This window comes from Pinus tabuliformis, chromosome 4_2, assembly GCF_031772625.1.
Source record: "Pinus tabuliformis cultivar Carrire ecotype Pingquan chromosome 4_2, CPIR1, whole genome shotgun sequence".
Taxonomy (NCBI): domain Eukaryota; kingdom Viridiplantae; phylum Streptophyta; class Pinopsida; order Pinales; family Pinaceae; genus Pinus; species Pinus tabuliformis.
The window spans coordinates 1,142,903,627-1,142,923,249 of NC_142304.1; the positions used below are offsets into that span (position 1 = coordinate 1,142,903,627).

The 19,623-nt window shown below is 40.1% G+C and overlaps 1 protein-coding gene across 1 annotated transcript in view; it reads left to right on the forward strand.

Moving 5' to 3' along the window:
* LOC149173707 (histidine kinase CRE1-like) overlaps window positions 1-15,402 on the forward strand; it is a 52,581-nt gene extending 37,179 nt beyond the window's left edge. The window contains exons 5-7 of the mRNA XM_089424709.1: window positions 13,714-14,063; window positions 14,194-14,593; window positions 14,850-15,402. Of these exons, the coding sequence (XP_089280835.1) occupies window positions 13,714-14,063; window positions 14,194-14,593; window positions 14,850-15,035 (936 nt within the window). The 3' untranslated portion in view covers window positions 15,036-15,402. The remainder of the gene's footprint in view (window positions 1-13,713; window positions 14,064-14,193; window positions 14,594-14,849) is intronic.
* Window positions 15,403-19,623: the final 4,221 nt, after the last annotated feature.

Genomic DNA, 19,623 nt, shown 5'->3' on the forward strand with positions numbered 1-19,623 from the left:
AACTGAGCCAGGACTAAAATGTGGAGTCGCCAAAGGTTGGTCTTCCTCCAATGGAGTCGCCAGATAGATGATTACAACCAGGAATGTGCCCGGACCTTGTCTATCATCAAAATCTGGAACTGTGTCGTCTCCCAGGGAAGCTAAACTTCAATCTCCTCTCCCCGGCGACGACGCCAATCAATGTTATCACCCCAAGAAAATCTCCTAGGTTGTATCTCAAAGATGCTCGGGAACATTACAAATTCAACAAAATGTTGGAAATGGATGAATGGAAGGAATGATGCTTGTTCAAGCCAGATAACCACTTCTACTATGCTAAACTCCAGACATGGGTGAACACCCCCAGATTACAAGGCTTTAGACCACCAATTACTCACAATTTGAGGATTAGGTGACCATGGAGAATACTGACCACACAAACAGATGCACAAGACCATGTGATGGCTGGCTGCAACCAGTAAAGAGGTCTGCAAATCTATTTTCTAATGCACAGACAGGATGATAGCTCTCTGGCACTAAGTAAACAGAAACCTGCATAACACATTCCATGATACATACTAGACTTTAACACAGAGGTGGGATGACAGCCCCTCTAATGCTAAATATCAAGAGCACATGAACAAATGCATAACAGGCACAACCTGGAACAAAGTAGAAATGGAAAGTGAGCAATTAACAACACAAGAAGCTTGTATTAGCTGAAAATGAAGACTAGACGGTGCAAGTATCAAAGTAGTTACAGTCTCTAGAAGTTGAACCTTACATCAAAACAACAACCATCAACCTTCCTTACATCTGTCTTCTGGGTATATATAGAGGTTGTTTACAAAGATATCCTGCTGTTCTATGCGTGGAGGGGTCATAATGGACCACCAACCACATTAACTATCTAAAATGGGCCTCTGCTATGATCTGCTGCTTCAATGAATGAATTTGACATTCTCTGGTACTCTGTTGTACTCCTCGAGCAGGTGAAGTGTCGTAAAGGATGAAATTCCTTAACTGTTGAATGTAAGTTTCTTCTTTGGCGTCGTCCTTCTTCCTCTCGGGTACACAATGCGTTGAATGCAGTAGTTGAAGTAGTAATGCACCAGACACTGATAGATGGCCGCTTCTGTCCTTCGGGTGCACGGCATGACCAGGGGTGAGGATTGCATGGCGGGTGGATGATCTGGTCAGGAGAGCAATACTGGCCGTTGGATGGAACAGACGGACGACGGAGATCTCTCGGCGGGAGGCGTCGGGAGGAAACGGAGGCACAAATGATTGTGAGCCGTCAGATCTTGTAGATGGACGGCGGAGATCGTTTTGCAGAGGGTATCGGACGGAAACAGGAATGGACAACCGTGACCCGTCGGATCGTGGGCGGACAGATCTGACGGCTATCGGGCGGAAGAGTAGCGTGGGAGATATCGAGCGGGGAGGGCGGTTTTGGCGGTGAGCGGTATTTATCGCACCACCTTACGGGGGTCGGGCGATAATCGTATGCGGGCGCGCGATCACAATCAGCGCTTGACACGTGGCCGACGTGACAGGAGGGAAACCGCTTTCCCCTTGGGTTAAAGCGCGGGTAAGTTTCGGCAGCAGGGAAAGCGAATGTTGTTGGATCGTGCGGCAAGAACGATCGGACGACAGGGTTTAACTGCACGTGTTTTTTTGATTGATGTGACAGGGGAAGAACCGGATTGGTGGATAGCGTTTGTTTTGGAGGCGCGCGGTTATATGGATTTAAAACTTTAGCGCCGAGGGGCTTGACGAAACAGGGCTAATAACGAGTTTTGGAGGAAAGAATGGAGGTAGTGGGATTATGAGATTATAAGGAAAACGAAGGAGAAGGAGAAAACAGATTGCTGCGATCTCTCTTTGAGCATGAACCCACGACCAAGTTAGTATTTGGTCTTCCAAATGCTGAAGTATGTAGCAGAGCTAACAGGGACCACTTTCAAACATCCTGAGTCATTTCATGGTAACGTTGATGGTAATGTTAAACATTACCATTAGGAAGCATCTAGGAAGCATCTAGGGAGCATCAACGGAGGACCCTGGGAGTGTCCCGCAAGCATGGTTCCTCACATGGCAGTTCCAAAATTCCAAGAATCATGCAAATCTAGCTCGAAGTGCGGTTCTGAGCGCGCTTTGCTCACATTTCTACATGGTGCACGGTTTCAGGTTCTGGTGTGTTGGGAGGGGGATGGTTTCTACAACACTGGTAATGAATTCCTTCTTTGGTGGATCCACCCATAAAATCACCACATGGCCATAGGGTATCCCAAGATGGCCTCCTTGTCAAGATCTTGGGCTGAATGAATTAAATCAATTTGCCAACCATTGTTTAGACCGAGATTCCAGGTTGTGTATGCCTACAACCTGCATACAAGAGAAATCCATGTTCATGATTGCAGCGATGTAGCTCAAGGCCTTAGATCCCATTCAAAGGCAGCAAGAAGATGAATCTATCCAAGATTTGGTTCTTGAAGCACTGTAGTTCAAATCCCACAGTGGGTTGTCTATATATAAATTGTGAGGGTCTAAGAGAAGTTAATGAAAAAAATAAAAGATACCGATTTCACTAAATAGTTGGACGTTCTACTCGCTGTTGGTATTATCTAAGATCTGGTTCTTGAAGCACCTTGGTTCAAATCTTGTAGTCGATTGTGTGTATAAATAAATTGTGAGGGTCTAAGAGAAGTTAATGAGAAAAAGTAGAAGATACCCATTTCACTAAACACTTGGATGTTTTGCTTGCAGTTGGTATCTTGTAAAATGATAACTTCTACGGAGAGAAAAAATCATTTTTAACTTGCGGCTTCTGTTGGAAAATCAAAGCAGTCATATTAGGGTTTGATTCTCCTTTCTTGATAATTACTTGTGAGTGTGTTGGCTTCTTTTACTTCTTTATTATCTTATCTTTCATCAAGCAATTACCATATTATGTGTGTATGAAGATCACAAAACAAGAGACACAAGATGTAGGCACTATGCTAGGGAAAAACCCCCCTCAAGGGGAAAACCTAGTCAAGAAAATTCTTCCTTTCAATATTATTCTTTGAGACTCTTCACCCTAGACAAAGACCAGACTTTCCCTCCACACCAAGTCAGCCTCCCAAATTTTCGACCTCTTTCCAACAACTTTGACTAGGCAGCAGCTTCCAGCATCAGGGAGTTTCCGACATCAGTGAAACTTGGAAGACTTCGATCTTCCAATCTAGGGCACGAAATAGAGAGAGAGAGGCTTCAAAAGTTCGATTTTCTTCTTCTCCTTAGACACCCAATCTCGCACTTCCTTTGGCTTCTCGACTTCAGACTTTGCACTTCCCAACTTCCTTAGAGATATCGAACTAGCTTGAGTTTTTGATGCTCCAAATGACTTCGACTTGCTTGTATTTATAGGCTCCATGTAAGGTCGAATAAGTGTCCTTAGGCCGACTTGATCTCTTCTAGGCCGATTTGGTGTGGAGGATACATAAATTATATTTGACTCAATACTTAACCTTTTTACATGATGCAAAAGCCCAAGAAGGGGTCTCTTTAAAAGTACAATGACTCTATTGACTCAGATTAAATCCTAGAAGTCCTCAATGGGGACTTTGACCTAAAACATGGTGACCCAAGAATGAAACCCATGCTTTAATAAGTCACAATAATAATAATAAAAATTCTTTTCTTTATTCTTTTGACAAGTAGATTACATGATGACTCAAATACATTAAATGAATACCAGACCTATTTACATTTTCCAACACTCCCTCTTAACAGGGAGGTATTCATCATATACAAGTACAATGGAAGATCTCAAACTATATGAACAATGAAGAACTTTAGGCACCACAATGCCATGGACTAGATTCATGACCAGAGCAATATATTCATTGGTCTCTCAACAATTTAAGCGCCACAATGCCATGGACGAGATTCCTGACTAGGGGAATCTATCCAAGTGGGAATAAGGTGGACTCAAGCTTTCAGCCCCTCTAGGTACCATCAGGCTTACTTGCTGACCACCAACCCAAATGTCCAGGTGTGTATCCAAAAACAATGATTTATAAGCAACACCACCTTTCCAACTTCAAGACCTAGACATCAACACAAAGTGGCGGCTAGATGTCCTCCCAGGGAATGCTTCACTCACAAAGCCTTAACACTCCTTGATCTAGCAGATCAAAGATAACCAATCTTTCCCAATCAAATTGATTGGTAACCAACACGCTTTCAAAACCTTTGAGAGATTTCCCTGTACAAACACAACCCCAATCAATAATACTTTCACATGTACATAATCAAATACAAACCTCCAGGGTCTTCTAGACAACAAATGTTGCTTCTCAACTTTCCATAGTAGGACTATCAACCGAATCTTTGACAGAAGATTCCTCAATTATACACTTTTCTTTCCTACTTCATATGCAGCAACATATTCTTCAATCGGATCCTGCTTTCCTTCTTTCAGCAACACATCAAAATGCATTCTCCAATTTCATTCTCTCATTCATGGCCTTCACTAAAACTTATGACTGTTAGTCCTGGTCTAGTGCATGACACATGAAGTAGAGAACCATATCTGTCACTCCCTCTTAATCAGAGAGGATCTAATCATTCCTGTACAAAGAATATTCTCAACCATCCTCTTATCCTAGGGAGATTTCATCCAGGCTCCCTCTTAACCTAGGGAGTTCTACTTTTTCTTTATGACATCGGAGAATCTTTCGTGGCTTCCAACCATTTCATCAGAGTTATCATCATCCCCATCATGCTTATCACATCAACGAACATCTTCACCATATTGAAGATTGTGTACCTGCACAACTTAGATAGCAAGTACAACCAAATCTATAGAAGCATGAAGTTAGCCATATCAGAATTACGGAAGCATATATCAGATACCCAAACTTAATTATAAACAAGAGACACATATTCTTCAACATCTTGCTAGGGACTTCGTCACAAACCCGAGACTACTTCATGAAGGCTTATTTCATAACAATTTTCATTACATCTAGGGTTTCAATGTTTCTTTCCAAAGGTATGACATACCCTACTACAACATATAACAAACCCTAGAAACAATTCAAATAAGTATAGATCTGCAATGTATCTAACTTTCAGAATTCATATGTTAGACTTTCTACTAGGATTTTATACAAACCCTAGATTTCATACATGAGATTCAATAATCAAAACCAATCACAGCTTAGTCATCAACATGACTAGCTTCCACTAGGGTTAGTTGCAAACCCTAGATTTTCAATCAAACATCAATCCCAACTAAAACTCAGATTTCAACAATCTTACACAAATCTCAAATCATCATTTTGTCATCATACATCAAAGATTTTTACTTCTACTAAGGTTCAACTCCAAAACCCTAGAATTTCATTTTCACAATAATCATTATATAAATAGATCTCAGATTGTTACATCACACACACTAGAGAATTTAACTATTATTAGGGTTTATCTGCAAAACCCTAGATTTCCTAATATCATTATCCTAGAATCCCAAACAAGGACTTATATCAAATCAGAGTTATGACCATCAATAACTAGGTCAACACATATATCTAGGAATTCATCAGTATATCATAAGCACATCATATGTCAGACATCATTAATACATTAGACATATACTTGACCTAGACCAAGCTAGGGTTTAGACCAAATGTACACATATATATGCCTAAGGCTTCATTCCTAGGATCTTACTTAAAACACATAACAAAGGTTTTGCTTATAGGCTCAACGAAACCCTAAAGATATAGGGTTTCGTAACATAGCAAAGCAAACCCTACAATGCCAAAATTTCAAAGATTCGAGATTTCAGACTAACATCACTTTGCCTAACAAGTTAAGATTTCATGATCATACCGAAATCCCAAACATGACATCATCAACAAGAACTTCAAATAGCATTTCTCAATAACCGTAAGCAGTTTAGGGTTTCAGACATTCACATTAGCATACCCTTAGGTTAGGGTTTTCCAGAGAACTTGTCTAGGGTTCTATAAGAACAATTAAGGGTGTAAGGAGGGTAGATTTATCAAGTGATGAATCACCCAATAACAAGAATCTTTATGATTCAAGACAGCTAGACATAACAATGTTAGTAACACAAATTTCAAAATAAGATGAAGAGAATTTTACAAGATGTATGTTCTAAGACATACCTGGAGATGTTTCTTGACAAACCTTGTACGAATTCCTTGAAGTGTAAACCATGGTCTTCTATACTTGTAATTCATACTTTCAAGAAAAACATGTGATACCATGAACATGATTTAATTTCTTAAGTTAGATTTCCTACATAGCCATGGAGGATGGGATTCTATGAAAAGTTATTCTTTCTTTCGGTTAGGGTTTCCACTTTGGACCTAAACTCCTTGAACTTATCAAATACTTCATCTTTTGTTTTGAGAAGGTAGAGCTATGTCTTTCTAGAATGGCCATCTATGAATGTCACATAGTAGAGATGATCTCCAAGTGATTTGTCAGACATGGGCCCACACACATCAGAATGGACGAGGTCTAATATCTCTTTAGACCTAGTTTCACAATTATGAAATGACTTTCTTGTATGTTTTCCCAAAGAGCATCCCTTGCACACACCTTTTCTTGATTTTTGAGTAGCTTTAGAGATACTCCAAGCCCTAGGGTTCGGGGATTGGACAAAGTGTCACCTACAACAATGTGACTTTAACACTGATGCAAAAATATGCATGTTTTCATGTCTTCTACAACTAATTTGGTATTTGGGATGTTTGTTTTGAATATAAATGCAATATATATATATATATATATATATATATATATAGCAGATTCTTCGCTTCCTAGATTTTTGGAAAATGACGCTTTCGTGTCCCCGCTTCCAAAAAACATCTCTGTTTCATCCCCGCTTCGTGCAACATTGGTTCTAGGACGGGAAGGCAAGACTCATGCCTAGAGGCTCTAGCTCCGCTGGTATCGTGCTTGGAGTTAGAGAGCATGGTCTATATAGGCTGACGGGAAAGCCTATGGATCATGAGAAGTAGGTGCAGGTGCATGCTTTAGAGGAGCAGGTACAGGTTCCCGAGAAGAAGGTCAGGTTCCAGAGACTTAAGGGAGTCGAGTTCGAGAGGGAGCTTGCAGGTTCAGAGGGAGAATTTGCATCCCAAGAATAGCACGTGGTCAGTGGGGAACAAGAGTACTCCTACAACTGCCAAGAAGGAATCATGGAATGATTGGAAAGCGATATAGGAAAAGAAGAAGCAGGGTGCTTCTACTAGTGACAGTGACACTTCTGAGAGAGGCGTAGTTCAAAGAACAGGGATTGCTACAATTGTGAGCGCCAAGAGTTGGGTGAGTGTTGCGAGCAGTGATGATGATGATGAGTTACTTCCTAGTCTTGGAAGTACCTCCCTTGCTAACAAGGAGTGTTGATTTTTGAGTAGCTTGGGAGGTACTCCAAGCCCTAAGGTTTGGGGATTGGAGGACAAAGTGCCACAAGAGTCACTTGTGGGCTTGGAACCCAAGGTAGGGGTTTTGCACCCATCGAGATTTGGGCCAAAAGCATGAGCACATTTCGACATGTGATGGATGAGGATGATAACTTCTCGGCGAAATGAATCTAACGCAACGAGAATCATCGATTCCGAGTTGTAGAAACGAAGATATGAGTTTTTGAAGTTAATGGTTAGGTTTGCACATGAGGAGTCTAGGTCGGCTTGGTGTTAAGAAAACATATGACAACTGTGCAAGCCCTATTATGACGTTTTAAGAAGCCCTCCTTATGTGTATATATAGGAGGTGGAGTGGAGGACATTTCCTCATCCATTTGAGCAACACACAAAAACTCAAGAGCTCGTTGAAGAGGAAAGGAGGCTCAGACTTGGTCGTAGAGGGTACTATTTAGGGCTGGTTTCAGGGTGATCGAGCAGCTGTTGGAGGGCTGAGGAGCTGGATTGAAGGCCGAAACAAGGAGTAGCTATTTGTGGGTTTGTTTGAGGGCAAAAAGAGGTAAGGTATGACTGTTTTGGGTGGGCTGTAGGAGGCAACGGAGATCTGTGGTAGGCCGCAGGCCTAGCCACTCCAAAACAGGGTTGCGTGGAGGCTTGAGGCATTTCCATATGCCCATAACAACAACATATGGAGGCAACACTTTACCTTGCCTAGGCCGCAGTTAAAAGGAGGTTGTTTGTGTGGGTTTATAAGGGTTGTTGCAGCGTGCACATGCCCTAACCAGGAACAACAATACAATTGTGTTGCAACAACGATTGTGTCATGTGTTGGGTCGAAGTTTTGACCAGTTTTGTATCGATTATTGTGGCAGCCTATGGGTGCCAATTTGGAGGCTTGTTTGGGTGATCGAGAGCCTTCATAGGAGCAGATCTTGCAGTGATTGGATTGGGTGCCATTGATATGGTGGAGGGCAGTGTGTTGGCTACCAAAGTAGCCCTATACAAGCTATCTTGAAGTGATGAAGAATAGCTAAAGATTGGTGAAGATTGGTGCCAAAAGTGCAGCACTTTGATGGACAAAAGTGACTGCTAGCCTAGCAGATTGGAGCTCGGGAATTGGCTAGCCTAGAGAGTAGATTGGATCACCCCGTGTACATGTAGAAGTGACTTGCAACAGTGTTAGGTGGCAGCGCTCCTGGAGTCTCGATGTGTTGTCCTTTGAAGGACTAAGGGGCAGCTAGTGAGCAGTGCAGGAGGAAAGGACCGACAGGACAAGATACGACATAGAGTCTGCGTAGCGAAGTTTGTCATTGTATCTTGTATACCATAGACTGTTGTATTATTTAGATTTGGTTTAATATAATGAAGATTGGGTTGTACATTATTGTACAATATTTGTTAAAAATTGTGTATACTTGTGCATATGTGATTTACTGCTTTATATTTTCCACTGTGCAAAGTAGTTCTTGTTGAGATTCTTGGTTTGGTAGCGTCAGAGATTTTAAGATTCTAACCTAGACCCAAGATCGTGGAAATTCAACACCTTCATGATCTAACTTCATATTAGGGATACCATGAACCAATTGACTAAGAGTAGGGATGACCTTATAATGTAGATGACCATACCTTCTATGCCATAGCTCAATGGGACTTATATGAACCAAAGTTAGAGGAGGTAGTGTAATGACTCTATAAAGACTTCCTTCACGAACCCCAATAACCCTAGCCTTATCAATGCTAGAGTCTTTTCCCAAAACCAATACTTTTCTATTAGCAAAAGCAACTGTTACCCATTTATCTTCTAAACAAGAAACAAAAAGCAAATTCTTTTTCGAACCTGGAACATATAGAATGTTGTTGAGGTGGAGCTTCGATCCATTATCTAGCTTCAACGATGTTGATCCCAAGACTCCAACAACATAGCTTTTGTTGTCACCCAATTCTATTGCATGAGAAGATGGCTCCTTTGAAGTTGTTTACTTTCTCCTGTCATGTGTCTTGATGCTCCACTATCAATGATCTATGCATTGTCATCATTAAGAGAACCTGTAAGAGCGACCAAGAATCCTTGACTTTTGACCTTGTTGAATAAGTAGTAGATGACCTTCTTGATCCAGCTTCCAGCAGTGTTGATACCCATTGTTATGTAGTTCATCAAAGAGGGAGAATCCATGCCAACAAAATGATCTTCAACTTTTCTTGATCTTAGCTCTGATACCATGTTGGAAAATCAAAGTAGTTATATTAGGGTTTGATTCTCCTTTCTTGATAATTACTTGTGAGTGTGTTGGATTCTTTTACTTCTTTATTATCTTATCTTTCATCAAGCAATTACCATATTATGTGTGTATGAAGATCACAAAACAAGATACACAAGATGTAGGCACTATGCTAGGGCAAAACAACCCCCCTCGAGGGGAAAACCCAGTCAAGAAAATTCTTCTTTTCACTAGTATTCTTTGAGACTCTTCACCCTAGACAACGACTAGACCTTCCCTCCACACCAAGTTAGCCTCCCAGATCTTCGACCTCTTTCTAGCAACTTCGACTAGGCAGCAGCGTCCGGGCCCCAACATCTGTGAAATTGGAAGACTTTGATCTCCCAATCTAGTGCACGGAACAGAGAGAGAGGGGCCCCAAAAGTTCGATTTGCTTCTTCTCCTTAGACTTCCCCAAACTTGCACTTCCTTTGGCTTCTCGACTTCAGAGTTCGCACTCCTTAGCTTCCTTAGAGATATCGAAATAGGATCCATGTGAGGTCAAATAAGTGTCCTTAGGCCGACTTGATCTCTTCTATGCAAACTTGGTGTGGAGGATACATAAATTATATTTGACTCAATACTTAAACTTTTTACATGATCCAGAAGCCCAAGAAGGGTCTTTTAAAAGTACAATGACTCTATTGACTCAGAATAAATCCTAAAAGTCCTCAATGGGGACTTTGACCTAAAACATGGTGACCCAAGCATGAAACCGATAATTTAATAAGTCACAATAACAATAATAAAAATTCTTTTCTTTATTCTTTTGACAAGTACATTACATGATGACTCATATATTAAATGAAAACCGAACCTAGTTACATTTTCCAACAGTTTCTGTTTTTCCTCTTCGAGTGATTTTTTGTTTTGTTTAATCAGCTAGATTTTCTCCTTAAACACTGTTTTTTAAATCATTTTTGAGAGGGCTTTGATAGATCTCTGAAATACCTTTCCAACTCTATATTGTATGTGTAATTTGGCTTTGTATAGTGGTGGTAATATGTATTTTAATGGCTGCATACCTCACAATTGTACAAAATCAGGTTATAACAGGATGGATATCTTAAAGTCAGAGATGAATATTGAAAATTCCAAAATACCCTTTGGTGCATCTTTGAATCTAGTTTCCAACACAAGTAAAATCACTACAAATGGATAGACATTGAAAGGGAAATCTTAATTTTACCAATAAGCACTCCAAAATCAATGAATTCCCCCTTCAGTCTTCTCCTTGTATTGCATGCATATCTAGTGTTGGTTCATCAATAGCTTCTCAGATCTACTCAGATCTACAACATATTGATCTCAAAACTAGAGATATATCAAATTGCCATATTTACATAATAGTTATCTTTAGAGAATTATAGAGTTTTCTTATCGTCCGAGTTGTTATGGGATCGGTGAGAGAATACAACTAAGATTTGTTTAGAGTTTTGAATTACTTATGGATTACTAGCATGAGGAGCTATTAGGCCATGAAGACTAAAGGAGCTACAATACCATGTTAATAAATAGAGCACAAACAAACTAACAGCAATATGACAAAAAAGGCCTCAAGCCATCTCATGTAATATTCACACCAATATTATAAATATATAGTATAATGGTTGATGCCATTTTATAGAGATATTTGCTCTAGATCTAATTCCGTGAATGGTGACTAGGCTAAGAAATCTTAACTAACTCATTAGTCATCACTTGAGGATATATTACTAATATCCTAAATGAATAACATGAGTAAAGGTAACAATTTAGACTTAGTGATTGATAAGGTAAGCCATAGGCTAACACCTACAATATTTTTCATCACCCACTTGGATGAATCAAGAACAAAGGTTTCTTGTCTCAATTCCCTGCTTCACCACTTGGTTTGTCCCCCCAGATAGCTTTTCTTTTATCCTTCCGTAGTGTCTCTTGGCAGCGCCCCCCCGCCCTCTCATTGAGGATGAGCCCTATTGTTGGCTCCATTCTGTTGAAAGGGATGGAATCTGTTCTGCCACCAAATTACAAAAGGCTATGATCAGGCAGGGAAGGCAGTGGCTCCTGCTAGTCTCTCTACCATTAAGCTGGTGGCTCCTGCTAGATCCTTCACCATTAAGGGGTTGGCTCTTTTTTGCCCCTCCTCCCTTAAGGGGGTAGATAATCCAACTTGGAAGGATGTGTGTGCCAGTTTTGGGTGCAGCTCTTGTGCTACCATAGCTGGTGTTAGGACCCATGAGAGCTTCCCGTCATGCAGGCCTTAAATAAGGTCTGACAAGGAGGGTTTGGCACTACCTGTTTTTTATCAAGCTTTTCTGTCTCCCACCACTGGTCTTTCTAGAGCTTCTCTTTCTCCCATGGAATGCTCCATCATGGAAAATGTTGTTTTGTTTCCTGTCATTTCCTTTGGCCAAGAGGATCAAGAGTAAGAGGAATTTAATTTGGTAGAGTTCTGTCATTTCCTTTGCCCTAGACAGAAGAGTAAGACTAATTTTACTTGGCCCACAGTTTAAGACTCCCATTTCAGTGGGTTTTGGCCTCATCTTATGGACATGCATTAGCATTTCTCAAGTATGGAACCCCCCTTATTCAGGAAGAAGCTTTCATCAACCCGTGTGCTTGTGGATTGTTCATTGTGGAGTTAGACTTTACTGATGATAGATAGTGTATCCCTCATTGTTGGCCTTAGCTTTTGGAACATGTTGTCTTGTGCTCAAAACCTTGTCAGCATACCTTCTATCCCTCTAAAGGTAACGTGGGTTAAGCTAACCAACCTGCCTCTGCAATCTAGTTTCCTGAAATTCTAGCCGCTATTGGAAATGCTTTGGGGAAGTTTCATTCCTGCTTCTTTGAAACACTTGGAAGGAATATAATAACTGCTAAGTCGTGTACTGAAGGGGATTTTGCAAATGATCTGCCCAAATAAATATGCATTTAGGTCACTGATAAGGTTTGGAAGGTTTGGGAGCAAAATAGACTCGTGAACAAGCTGCCTTCAGATGCAGATCATGTTTTGTCTATGGGCACCTGGCAGCCTCCTTCCAAATATGTTGTGTTGAGAGTCGAGACTGCTAAGGATTTTCAGAAACACATTAGGGGAAGAGTAGAAAAAAGAATAATTGTAAGCCTGCCCAGTGGCAAGGAGTTGAGGAACATCACCATGTGGGGAAGGTTGCGGTCACCACCAAAGATGATGAACTTATAGTCCAAATTAAAAATCCTATCATGGAGGAGGAAGATAATGCTGGATCCTTGATTACTAGGGTAGATCAACATGGGGTGTTGATGTATCAGATGGAAAAGAGAAAGGAATTAGTCCCTTTTGAGATTTTGAATTATGAATGGTAATCAGGTTTGTCAGAGAACATGTCAGCTTTAGAGTTTGCAGATGACTGGACTGAAGGAAAAGAAGGGAAGCAAGCTTATTTCATATTATACGACTTTCTCATCAAGGAAAATCCCACCCCTTGAAGGACTTTTATATCCTTCATTTTAGATTACATGACTCTCTGAACAAGAAAAATGAGAGTCCTTGCCAGAGGTTTATCTCCTTATATGATCTGAAAATTTCAAAATGGTCAATCCAGATAATAGAAGTTGCAACTGTGGTTTTAGTTCAGGATTTTAGTAGCAGCTTCGTATTTAGTCTGATCAATTTTATTATTTAATCAGTTCTGTTTTATCTTTCAGATAGAAATGATGATAAATCTTGTAGTCAAGCTAGTCTAAGGGTAAAATCCTGGTAGCGGACCAGTAGAGATGGTGCGGTTGGCATGGCATCTTGTACTTTTTAACAGAATTTTACTTTTCTTACCCAAAAAGCAAAATTTGGCTACAATAGTCAGATTTTTCAATTGTATACTTGGACTTGTGAAGTAGCTTACATTGTAATAATATTTTCAATATGTTTCTGTGAAAAGCATCTCCATGCAGACGACCAATATTTTCAATTCCACAGGTTTTTACCATTTTACATGTTGATCAAATGGCAAATAGGTACAACTCATGATAATAAAATAAAATAACTTTGTAATCACAATGTGCAGGTTCTTGCAAACTATCTCTCAAATGCTGCAAAATTTACTCCCTGCAAGGGAAAGATCAGACTTGCTATCATATGCAATGGCATGTATACAACTGATCCTACCTTTTTAGAACAATTGGAACCTGTCCCATTGAATGGGGTACATAACTGTAAGTTTTGCTCTCAGGACTGGAAACAGAAAGAGAGCAAAAAGCAGTCAACATTTGTTAGTCTAACTTTATGTGTTGAGGATAGTGGAATAGGAATCAGCAAAGAAGATCAAGCCAAGCTTTTCGAACCTTACAGTCAAATTAGGGCAGGTTCAGTCCAAGGCACTGGTGGAACAGGCCTTGGACTCTATTTTTCTAAAAGGTATGGACAAGTGGTTGTGAAATTACATTTTCAGATGGTGGTTATCATAGCATATATAAGCAATTCATCAAAATATAACAGGGAAAATGTGAAGATTATAATGTCAAATGCTTTAATGCCACTATTGCAGGATTGTGGAATTATCTGGAGGTACTGTTGGAGTGCAATCTGAGGTCGGTAAGGGAAGCATATTCTCATTTGTAATGCCATTTGAGATATTTCAATCTGTTATCAGAGGCAGAGAAAGGGAGATAAATGCATTTGACATTCAGAAAGTTGGGGGAGAACTGGCCAGGAATATGTCAATGAGCAATTTTGCTGTCTCTTCTTTGATTGGCCAGAAGCCTAAGGTATTGATTGTGGAAAACAATCATGTAAATCAGAAAATTTTGAAAAAGCTGCTTTCAAGTTTCAATATTGATAGTGAGGATGTGGAGGATGGAAAAGCAGCAGTGGAGCTATGCCGTGGTGGTAGATCTTATGACATGATCTTGATTGACAAAGAGATGCCGATTATGGATGGTTTAGAGGTATATGGTATTTCCTGTCTTATCATGTAATTACCTGTTCCTATTAGCATGAGAAAAAGTGCTTGGTGTTGCTTCATTGAAATTTTAATTCTTGAAAAATACAACACTTACATATTGCTAGGTCATTGAAAAAGTGTTTTTCTGCCTGACAAATACCATGATTTATATTATGTTATTTTGCTTCTATTGTTCGTTGTCTGGAACTGACAATGGTGTTCTAGGCTGTGAATTATATGTTTGATTGTACTTATGACAGGCAACTAGAGAGCTGAGAGCTATGGGAATTAATGCCCCAATTGTGGGATTAACCGGCAATGCATTGGACAGTGATAGAAATCAGTTTCTCGCTGCTGGTGTTGACGACTTCTTCACAAAACCAATCTCAAGGCATCAATTAGTTAGGCTTCTAGAGACACACTGCCTGATTACTCGATCAAAGTAGCAGGCATTTGCTAAAAACAGCCAGAATAGTTATATCTAAAAGAAATGTAATTCTGAATTTTGGTAGGAAGCCATTCTTGTAATAGTATTTTGTAGATAAGAATCCATTTCTTGTAATAGTGGTTTGAACTCTATGTTAATTCACATCTGTCAAGCTTCTGATACCTGTTTCTTTATCTTTAGGTTGAATAAACTTCAGGAACTTGAAATATAGCAATATTAAGAGGCATACTTTGGAGAGAACTCCCTGAATTTGCTTGTGAATAACAAATTCAAAGGAATATTTTGGAGACTACATCAGAAATATGTCTTTTGTAAATAAGGTCTCAACTTTGGGTTATGTATCTATTTGATTTTTTGGTCATTAAATTAATCCAATTTTCCTAACCCATTCCGTGAATTTATCAGCTTCATTATCTAAATATAGTGCGTGCAAAACTTATATCAGTATGCCTGTTGTAATCTCATGATAACTGCATGGCATCGTACTGTTCTTCTGAATGCTAGTGGGTTTTGCTGTCAATTTGTTGGGTTGATCTTGATATCATTCTATGCAAATTGTATTTACTTTGACAGTTCCAGTAAAAACTGATAGCTTTGATGGTTTTTGCATAGAAAGAAGTCCATACAATTGTCTTTATAACTTTGTACAAATGGTCTTCTATAGGTCCAGGGAAAGTCATGATGGTTTTTTGTCTCCACTATTTTGTTGTTCTTGGGATCTATGTTTTTGTTCCCTAACTGGCAGCTATGTCACATGGTTCGAGTTCGAATTCGAGTTCGACAACGATTAAGTTCGATTCAAATTTGAATTTTCCGATCAGGTTCGAATGAGGTTCAGCATTAGATTTGACTATACATATTTTTCAATATATATATATATATATATATGACCTCGGTCTAATGGAGCAAGAATAACCTTGTATAATGGACATTGCAAAGATTGAAGGATTAGACAGTCTTGGCATATCTGTTTTCGCATACAAATCTACCTAGACATATCACAATTGCACAGCTAGTGATCTCGACATACCTGTGAGGATCTCAGCTGAATGGAGTAGCAAAGATCTAGGACAAAGGCACAGTGTCAATGGATCTCGCATAGCAGTCTTGGCATCAAGGCCTCGGTGATACTCCTGTAGAAGTCTAGACTCTAGACAAAGAACAACAGTGATAGAACCTCTCTCGGCCTAATAAGATTGATGTTAGACGTTGTCTTAATCACACACACACACACACACACATATATATACTACAATTGTGGCACAATAACAAAGCCGCAGAAATGATCATTCTTGGAGGATACAATCCCTGCATAACAAAGAGCCATAGTAACCATTACAGTCTCGGAATAAATGAGACAGTAAGGACCTCAGTATAGTGAGGAATAGTATCTCATCTTGGTGGATCTATTTCTTAACAGTCAATGTATATATATATATGTAATGGAAAGATCTTCAGATCCCTCACTATCTTTACATGATCTCACTGTCTTGGTGTAAGAAAGATCACAATGATCCTGCAGTCATGGAATACACTCTCGCATGATCACAGTCAACATGATGGTCTAGAGTACAGCGATGAAGGTAGGATAAAACAGCTATCATGGCTGTCATAATGAAGTTCTCAGTGCATCATTAAACAAATCGAACCTTAAAAAAATTCGTTAAAATTCGCCTTCAGGTTCGTTGAGGTTCGAGTTCGTTCAAGTTCGACTTGAGGTTCGAATTTTAGGTTCGGTGAATCTGAACGAATTTCAATTTTTTATTTTATTTTATTTTATTTTATTCAGGTTCGCTGAACCCTGTGACATAGACTGGTAGTACTCCATGCCAAGTAGCCCCCTTTCACATGCTTTCCTAAAAGACCCGTTAAAATAAGTCAGATACACCTAACATCTGTGCCTTGGAAATGTTTCTACGACATGTTACCTCCTTTTAGCGTCAATTCGGAATGTACTCTTTTGCTGAGTTACTTTTTATGTTCCCTGACTGGCTGTACTTCATCCACACTAGCACCCTTTCACATGCTTTCTTAAAAGGCCCATTAAAATAAGTTGGATACACCTAATATCTGTTTCTATGACATAGCTAAGTCTTTCTAGTGTCAATTAAAAATGTACTCTTTTATTCATTTGCATCATTGCAATGCTTGCAAGTATGACTTTGGGTTGTTTGCGAGTATGTTGAGCTTCCCTGCTCAATTAATATTCCTGCCAATATCTCCATTGACAATGTATGTATTAGATGGTCATTACTTGCTAGTAAACCAAAAATCCAAGCCTGAACCAAGTCAGCTGTTTTGAGGGGAAGTGTGTTTTCATCGTTTTCATCTCCCGTTCTCTTGTCAAAGTGCTCAAAGGCAAGCTCATTGGCAATGACATGTTCTACATCCCTTGATATTGGGCACCAAAGATACAAAACATTTTGACAACATTTTATAAGGCTAAATTTGTTGAGGGCATTTGCAAACAAATTTAGGGGTTTTAAAGAGCATTTATTTGTGATCTAACTATTAGAATAATGCTATTTTTAGTGTTTAATGCTCATTTATGTAGATAAGATCGTCTGTGATCTTATTAACAGTTTTTTATTAGAAACTTGTTTCTATTTTCTTAGTAGAAACTTGCTGATTTTGTAAATACTTTTGTATTATTTATTGAGCTTCATTGCTCATTGTAAATTCAATTCATTCATTGATTATGGTATCAGAGTATGGGTATTTTTTCGAAATAATTTTTCACTGTTTGAAAAATTTCGTGCTTCATTTCGAAATTGCTCTCTAGGAGTCTGATTTTTTATTTTTGGCTGATGCAGAGGCGGACTTAGAGCAATTCTTCGTTTTCGTCCTGCTATTTGGTCGTTCTGGTGTCAACCTACAGAAAATCTGGGAAACTTTATTTTTGTACACTCATTTTGCTCATTTGCGCGCCAGGGTTCATTGAGCACGTTGCCGAAGTGGATTTGCGGTTCAACGTGAGGGAAGATGGGAATCTGGTGACATCCGAGGTGTGCCTGGGCATCTTGAATACGCTCACTTGGAGGTATTTCTCGCAGGGTGAAGCTCTCTGATATCTGCAGCATTGAAACCTGCAAGCAAGCACAAGCGCCACTCGCTGGCCACGCCACGGGCATGTGCTGACACGAGAACCACCCTCTCCCTCGTGGTCCACCATTGCAGGTTCCTGACGAATAACATCACGTCGCTGCCGCTGTTCTCTGCAAAATCCCATCTCGCGTAATTAGAATTCACTCTCTCGCTGGGAGTCGACATGGTAGTGGAAGTCGGGATTTTGGCAGCTCCCTCGTTTGACTCCCGTGAGGGCTTCAACACCTTGTGGCCCATCTTTCGCTTCCTGGTTATCTTTCGGTGGTTAGGGCACGGGGGATTCAGTGGCCACGGTTCGATTCTCTGGAGCCGGCAGGTTGAGGTCCAGGTCCGGAGGGTTGATGAAACCCACATCGACGTCGTTGTATAGAGTCCAATTGCTGCGACGGCTGATCCATCCTTCATGCGTAGGTTTTGCCAAAGTAAACCCGCGGAAGACATCAGAATTTTAAAATAAGAGTTTAAACAACATTTCCTGAGGCAACGTAGGTTTTCCAAAGGGTTAATTTATGTGGCAGTGAGGGTGACTGGCACTGTGTGGGCAAAAAAATATCATCTAAGCCAGCGGCTCATCCTCAAGTGCTTACCTGTGGTAGCGGAAAGGTTTTGAAACCCATTTGTGACAGTGGTTTACCTATGCAAAACTATCTGAGGCAATTTTGTGGCAACGCCCTAGTTTGTGGCACGAACTATGGCAACATTGGAGATCAGAGGCTAACAGAGGCAACAAATCCCTTCTGGGGTCACTTTGTGACAGTGGATCCTGACTGAGGGGTTACTGGAGACAGTAGATCCTTTCGGGTGGTCAACGGAGTCTTGCTGAGGTATTTCTTGTGGCAGCGGCACCCTTTTGAGGATCAATTCGTTTTGGCTTATTTTTGTATGACCGAGAAGCAAGCAAAGGCCAGGGTACGCAAGATTCTACATCACCCAGCAAGGGAGCACCTGTTAGATTTTGTCCGGATCAACCGGCATTTGCATTGAAATCCGTGCCAGACTCCTTTGTTGTTTTCTGAGTCTTGGGAAACGTGCAGATGGCCTCGCTAACCAACCTGATGTTGGAAGGCAGTCAACGCTTTAATGGCACCAATTATAGCATTTGGAAACAAAGAACGTTGACCATTTTTTAATATAGGTGTCTTGACCAGCTCGTTTTGGGCAAAGAGCTTAGTCCTGGTACACTTGGTGTAGATCAAGATAAGTTTGATGATCGAAATCGAGAGGCTGTTATGCTTCTCAAACTCTTTGTGACTGATGATCAGTTACCATAGATTCCTTTCGGCAAGACAACTGCCGAAATCTGACAACATTTGAAGGAATTGCATGAGACATCTGACAAGAGCAAAGCTTTCTTTCTAAAGAATCAATTGTTCTTCATCATGATGGACGAACATATGTCTTTATAGGAACATCTTAACAAGATTAAAGACATTCGAGATCAGCTCGAAGCCATTGGTCGGACTATGGAGGAAGAAGATATG